Raw genomic sequence first — 7977 nt, 5'->3', positions numbered from 1 at the left:
TACTCGGGGTCACGCTCATCATCAGAGCCAATGACCATGCGGGCAGACGGGGCGACAGACTTCGATCGCCCGCGTGCGTACATTCGGTCTTGCTTGGGTGCCATTGTAGATAGTACCTGTAAAGGATCAATATTAGTGCGAGTAGTGGCAAACAAGACAAGCAAAACCATACGAAATAAAACATTGAAAATAGTATGTCATTGCTATAGAAATAGTGACACACGATGGGCCTGGTGACGGCTCGTCGTGACTATGACGGACCGTCATGGGGTCCGTCGTGTCTTACTTAAGACTATGTATATATGGAGAACCCTGAAGGAGAGTCTCTGACTAGTATGACGGTATGTGCAGGACGGACCGTCATAGGTACGACGGTCCGTTGTGGGTGTCCGTCAGAGGACACTTGAAAAAAATGTGCAGACCCCTAGGAGAGGGGTCTCTGACCATTGAAACGGTCATGCAGGACGGACTGTTACAGGTAAGACGGTCCGTCATAGGTGTCCGTCAGAGGACACTTAGAAAACTAGAGAGAGACCCTTAGGAAAGGGGTCTCTGACAACCAGAATGGTTGTGCAGGACGGGCCGTCGTAGGTACGAGGGTCCGTTGCATGTGTCCGTTGAAGGACACATAGAAAAATATGAGAGACCCTTAGGAATAGGGTCTCTGACAACCAGAACGGTTGTGCAGGACGGACCGTCGACAAGATGACGGTCCGTCGCATGTGCTCTAGTTTGAACATAACAGAAAGACGTACCTGGCACGACGGATGCTACCATTAATAAAAAGAAAGAAAAAAAACAATAAGTATTGGGTTGCCTCCCAACAAGCGCCTGATTTAACGTCGCGGCACGACTGAGGATACTTGATTACTCAGACTTCATCAAGATGGTATGCCTCTTCCTCTCCGTGTATTTGGCATACAAGGAGTGGTTCTGCATAAATCAAAAACAATAAAACAAAGTAAAATCAATAAAATATCAACTAAACAATAGTAATAAGTTCAAGTTAATCTAAAAGCTACTTTCCCTGGCAGCGGCGCCAAAATTTGATACGCTCAAACTTACTTCTCAAATAAGAAGTAAAGCGGTCGTGTCAAGTAAATAACCCAACTAGTGAGGTTGGGATCGTTCCCACGAGGAAAATAGTCTAGACTTAACTTTAACTTGTTATTACTATTGTTCGGTTGATAACTTCCTTAGAAAGTAAAAACATAAAAATGTAAAAAGGGGGGTTTGTATTTCCTAATAAGTAAAAAGAATTAACTAAATTGAAAGAGACACTTAATGAGTTTGAAAGTTGGATTTTAATCAGTTAATCAAAGTAACTAGGGTTTACGTGTTCCCCACAGGTTCATAACTTGATAATTCTAACTATAACAATTCTTTCCTAGTATCTTGCATGCAAAGTGATAAGTTATGTATTTCTAAATCCTTGGTCCGGCATCTAGAAAATCTCACTCCGCACCTTGGTCCGGCTACGTGTGTTGCTGTCCTAACCCTTATCTTTACCTCATATTAAGCATCGTATTCGATATTTGACTAAGTTATTACCTCGTACCAATCAATACTAGCCTATTAGATAGTATACACTAAATCTATGTTAATAATTCTTTTCCTATTATCTACCTCCTTGGTCCGGCAAGTAGCATTAAGGCGAGTTCTAATGTTGGCCATCCGTTAAAAAGACTTCTAAGCGAAAGAATTATTAATACATGCAAGACACTAATCTAGAATTGTTATTTTAGTTAGGGTTTATCTCATTATTTGCCTATGGTTCCCACAACCCTAGTTATGGAGTTTAGTTACTCATAGCCATAAACACAATATTCAAATATATTAGATAAGAATTCATGTACTTACTTCAATGAGAAAGAGTAAAATCCGAAAGTTTGCTTGATTAATCACCAATAATCACTTGCAAGAATCTCAAAGTAATCAATGATCAATAATCCAGAGTCTAATAATATGATGTTTACTAATACAGTGTCTAACAATCTAAGAGTCTAACCTAACAGAGTCTAACAATGGTCTGGAGTCTAACAATCTAAGAGTCTAACCTAACAGAGTCTAACAATGGTCTGGAGTCTAACAATGGTCCCGACTCCGACATCTAACACGAGGTTTTTCGAACTACTTATACAAAAATAAAAACCTAATTATACAAGGACTCTATTTGCTTGAAATCTGTCAAAACGCGGCTGGGTCAACGGACCTCGCGGCGGATCGTCGTGGTCACGACAGGCCGTTATGGAATCCGTCGTACCATACTTGTGCAATTCCTTCTGCTGCTCTCTTCATTACCCTCGACGGCAAGTATGACGGACCGTCATAGGCGCAACGGTCAGTCGAGGGTCATCATTCCAAAACACTTAAACTCTTGGAATATGGGTACTGGGATTACTTCTCTGAACTTCATGACGAACCTGCAGGACGGACTGTCATAGACACGACGGACCGTCACAAGCTTCGTAACCCCACACTTGGTCAGACTTCCCCATCTTCCTTCAGCAGCTTCACTACGCTGCCACCTACGGACCGTCACAGGCACGACGGACCGTCATAAGCTCCGTAGGTGGTCTCTTCTGCATTTTTTCGCTCAAAATCTCCGCATTCATCTTTGGACAGATTTCCTGCAAAACAAAGAGAAACTTATATAAAAATTAGCACAAAAAGGCTTTTGGACACACTAAACTTAAGGAAAAAGTATTAATAATACCGTGAAACCACGGTATATCATACAACATAAGTGGTATTATATGATGATGATTATCCTTATGAACATGTATTTCGATTATATTATTAAAGTATGATGTTATGTATCCTTAAAGGTTATATTATGTGATGTTGGACATTGGTTATTGTTTCTTGTTTGGGCTACTTGATTGAGTAAGGTTATGGGGCTTTACTTGGTCATTGCACTTGTTCACTTGATGAGGATTCATGGGTACTTATCTTGCTTATTATGATATGGTTAACTCTTGTTCATGCTTGTGATGTTATTCCTTGATGATAGGGTTGTAGTAGATTATCAGTTCAAGTATGACGTGCATATTACTTTATCTACTTTTAATAAGTATGTCTTGTTGTTTGGTATGACTTGTTTCACTATGCATAAGGCTTTTAAAGAGGTAAAATAGCATGGTTTAACTAAATGTCCCTTTTTAGCATGTTTTGATCTTATACGTGCATATGGTCTCATACTTAGTACAAGTGGTGTACTAAAGCCATTTTCTTCCCTTTTTCAAAATATTTTAGGTTTCGTTCATTGAAGGCTCATTCGAGACGACTTGAAGAAGACTTGGATATTCTCTACTATCCAAGTGGGTAGGTCCTCACTTTCCGAGGGCGATGCCAATATCTAGCTTATGGAGTTGCTTTGTTTCTAAAACTTTTATGTTCATTCTATTTTCATTTGAGTACGATTTGTATAAGCCTATATTTGGCTTATTTACATTGATGTAGTCTTATGCCCAGATTGCTATGATCATTTAGATGGTATGGGATCAGACAATCTTTAATAAGTATATTCTATCTTATATATATATGTGTGTGTGCAATAAAAGTAGAAGGATATGTAACTTTCCTATATGAAGGGTCTATGTATACTTGATATGAATATATTATGTGTATGTAGAGGTCTATGTAAACCTCCAAGTAGATGTAAAGAAAGTTTTAATGTTTCTGTATTTTTGTCCTCTGAATGTAATGATGTAAGACTAAGAAGTTAGTCTTAGTCCCCAAAGAGGACGACAACACCGGTTACGTCTAGGGGGTAAACCCGGATGTGACAAACTTGCTATCAGAGAATGAGTTTGAATATCTTTGAGTCCATATATCTCTCTCAACCACGTCTATATAGGTTTGTATTCATAATTGTTCAGTGCGCCATACTTATTAATAGGAATCTATGTGATGCTTAGGAAACTCTTACTTTATTGGAAATCTAACATCGTGCCACTAGAGTATACCTATTGTGTGCTTTTTCATCTAATCCTTTCATTGTGATTATAGGCAATGAATACTCGAAGGAATGCGGAACGGAGACTTGAAGAATACATTGCCAATGTGGGAGCCCCTCCCCGTGGTGATCAAGTTCCTCCTCTTGGGGAAGCTGTGGATGATGACCACATCCCGGTGAATCCTCCTACTTTGACGGATGAGAATATAAGGGTTGTTATTTTCCAAATAGCCTAACCCATTACTACCCAAGCACAAGCCGCCACCGCTCAAGCCCAAGCCATGACAGCCCAAGCTAATTAGAAGGTTGTACCCATGTTCATCAACAAGTTTCTACTATGGTTTCCCGTCTAAGGGATTTCACTCGGATGAGTCCCCTACTTTCTATGGGTCCAAGGTTGAAGAAGACCCCCAAGAGTTCATTTATGATGAAGTCTACAAGATACTCTTTGCTCTGGGGTTGTCTACTAGTGAGAAGGCCGAGTTATCCACATACCAACTCAAAGATGTGGCTCAAACTTGGTATGTTCAATGGAAGGATAATAGGCCTGTTAGGGGTGGATCGGTTACTTGGGAGATATTTAATAAGGCGTTTCTTGTTCGGTTTTTTCCTAGGGAGATGAGGGAGGCCAAACTGGTGGAGTTCATTAACCTTCTTCAAGGAGGTATGAGTTTGCTTGAATACTCCTTGAAATTACTCCTTCTTTGGTTTTCGATCCTAGAGATGAAATGAGCCGCTTTGTGACGAGGGTGTCGGATGATTTGCAAGTGGAATGTCATTCGGTTATGCTACATGAAAACATGAATATTTCCCATCTTATAGTGCATGCTAGGCGAGTAGAGGAGGCAAGGGCTAGGAGAAAGAATAGAGATGCTAAGAGGCCAAGATCTTTTGATGGTGGTGCTACAAAGAATAGGATTGAAATCCAAGACAAGCCAATATTCAAGAAAAGGTTTTCTAATCATGTTCCATCCAAGTTCCCTAAGGCTCGCGGTGATAAGGTTGAAAACCCTAATTCTCAAAAGGGAAGAGGTACTAGTTCCCCAAGTGAGAAGCCAACTTGTCTGAGTGTAGAAAGAAGCACTATGGTGCTTGCCTCATTGGGACAGATAAGTTTTTTATTTGTGGTAAGATTGGGCACAAGGTTCGGGATTTCCCTAACATGAAGGGCCACAAGAAAAGGTGGTCAAACTCAAGCAAGTGGTTTTAGTGATGCTCTTATGAAGAACTGCTTTTATGCTCTTCGCTCTAGGGGTGAGCAAGAGACTTCTCCCGACGTGGTGACCGGTATGTTGAAAGTCTTTTCTATTGATGTATATTCTTTACCTGATCCCCGTGCTACTTTGTCATTTGTTACACCTTTTGTGGCTAAAAAGTATGACATTTTACCTGAGATCTTGCATGAACCTTTCATAGTGTCTACACCGGTGGGTGAGTCGGTTGTTGCAAAAAGGGTGTATAGAAATTGTCCTATAACATTGCCCAATAGAGTTTCTTATGTTGAATGTGTAGAACTTGATATGCTTGATTTTGATATTATATTGGGTATGGATTGATTGCATGCTTTCTTTGCCTCTATTAATTGTAGGACAAGGTTGGTGAGGTTTAACTTCCCAAATGAACCCATTGATGAGTGGGAGGAGGGAAATTCTATTCCTAGAGTCGTATCATCTCTTGTCTAAAAGAATACAAAATGATCTCTAAAGGTTGTCGATATCCATTAGTAAGAGTCCAAGATTTAGACTCCAAAATTCCTCCCATAGAGTCGGTCCCCGTAGTGAGTGAATTCCCAGAGGTCTTTCCTAATGATCTTCCCGGTATTCCTCCCGAACGAGAAATTGATTTCGGTATCAATTTGCTACCGGAAACGAATCCCATTTAAATTCCTCCTTATCGGATGGCTCCGGCCAAATTGAAGGAGTTGAAGACTCAACTCAAAGATTTACTAGACAAGGGCTTCATAAAGCCTAGTACTTCTCCATGGGGTGCTCTTGTATTGTTTGTAAAGAAGAAGGATGGGTCCTTGAGAATGTGCATTGATTATCGCCAACTCGACAAGTTCACTATTAATAATAAGTATCGTCTCCCTCGAATTGAAGACTTTTTTTTATCAACTCCAAGGGGTAAGCTACTTTTCTAAGATTTACTTGAGGTCGGGGTATCATCAACTTAGGGTGAGAGGTGAGGATGTACCAAAGACGACATTTTGAAATAGATATGGTAATTATGATTTCTTGGTAATGTCTTTGATCTCATTAATGCTCCTGCGGCGTTTATGGACCTAATGAATAGGGTGTTTCAAAGTTACCTATATTCATTCGTCATAGTCTTCATTGACGACATCTTTGTATATTCGAAAAATAAGGGTGATCACATGAACCATTTGAGGGTGGTGTTGCAAGTACTTAAAGAACATCAATTGTTTTCCAAGTATAGCAAATGTGAGTTTTGGTAAGGTCGATGACGTTTCTTGGTCATATCATCTCTGGTGAGGGAGTTGAGGTTGATCCAAGGAAAACGGAGGCGGTGAAAAATTATCCTAGACCGTTGACTCTGTTTATCGAAAAAGGAAAAACATTATTTTTTCGGAGAGTTTTCGACCTTTTAGAGTCGCCACTTAATTTTGAAAGAAAAATCAAGAAAACATTTATTTTCAAAAGACATAACAGATAAAATCATTTGAAAATATTTAAAAGGGTTCGGGATTCTTATTAACGTCTTAGGAAGGTTTTGAAAGCACCTAAGACGTTCTGCTAACCTACGGTTATCCAACATCTAATTATTTGGATAAGGATTACAATTGCAATAAAATACTCTTTGAAAAACGAAAGCCAAAAATAAATTAAGATTGTTTTCGAAAGTGAAAATTTATCTAAGTAATTTATTTGCAAAATTATTGGTTTTAAATCGATAAAATATTTATGGTGTTTTGTGGGGATTCAAATTTTTCTAACTTTAAAATTAACAAAAAATAAAGCAGATAATAATTAAAAGCATATAAAGAGATAGGGAGAGAGATTTGGGTCCAAATCCGGGTTCTGTTTGCCTTGACCGGTTTTTGGACCCACCTGTCTTGGGTTTTTGACACATTTTCTTTGCACCTGTCCTAGACTAAACATACAATAATAATAAATAATAATACAGAACAGAAAAACAACAAGGGCTTAGGCCCAATACTGAACAGAAAAACAACAAGGGCTTAGGCCCAAAACAACAAAATACAACATAAAAATAAAAGGCTTCTTGGTCCAAGATCTTCAACTACGGCCTGATTCGAATTCCTCGGCTTTGATAACATGTACGTCAAAAACATGAATGGCTGACTCGATGAAAACAAAGGCCCTCTCGAAATGCACAAGGGAAAATAGGAACTCGTGACGAGTCCGTACGGATTTCACATGCGAAGCAAAGTAATTACTGGACCATCTTTTAATATTAGAAAAAGGTCAAATGAATTAACTAATAAATCACCGCACTTTAGTTTAGAATGCAGCAATAAAAAGAAAACGGCAACTTGAATCAATCCCAAAATAATCTTTTGACTCTAATCCACTAATGCAGCAATTGAGATCAGGCAGATTTGGATTCCAACAAATCATGAACCAACGCAACCTATTGGAAATTCTTCAAACTACAGTGACTAGATAATTGTTTGTAAATTATAAAGAGCCAGCAAAATAAAAATATTCTAAGAAGTTGGGCCGCATTGAAGTGGACGAACCCAAAGAACATTATCATAGCATAAATTGACATATGAGCAAAACAATCAGTATTCAAATAAAGTTGGTAAGAACCTGCCAAAATAAAATAGTACACTAGCACAAGATTATGATTTAATTAGCCGACTTCTTGATACAAGAGACAGTGAGTAAACGAAACTAAATAAATTAAGATCACTTAATGTTTTGGCCTTATGAGAAAACCGACAAAAACCGCATAAATTAATGGCCCACTATCAGCAAAGTTGGCAGAATAGGCAAGTGAAGAATAAAATAATCACAAATTTGGAGCTTTAAACC

General features: G+C 38.8%; 1 protein-coding gene across 1 annotated transcript in view; it reads left to right on the top strand.

Annotated features, from left to right (window-relative positions):
- The window catches only part of LOC107009748 (probable xyloglucan galactosyltransferase GT17), a 22225-nt gene extending 18031 nt beyond the window's left edge, over positions 1-4194 (top strand). Inside the window, exon 2 of the mRNA XM_015209092.1 lies at positions 4012-4194. Coding sequence (XP_015064578.1) covers positions 4012-4194 — 183 coding nt within the window. The remainder of the gene's footprint in view (positions 1-4011) is intronic.
- Positions 4195-7977: the final 3783 nt, after the last annotated feature.

Source organism: Solanum pennellii, chromosome 2 (assembly GCF_001406875.1).
Source record: "Solanum pennellii chromosome 2, SPENNV200".
NCBI classification, from domain to species: Eukaryota; Viridiplantae; Streptophyta; class Magnoliopsida; order Solanales; family Solanaceae; genus Solanum; species Solanum pennellii.
This window is presented reverse-complemented; position numbering and strand designations above follow the sequence as displayed.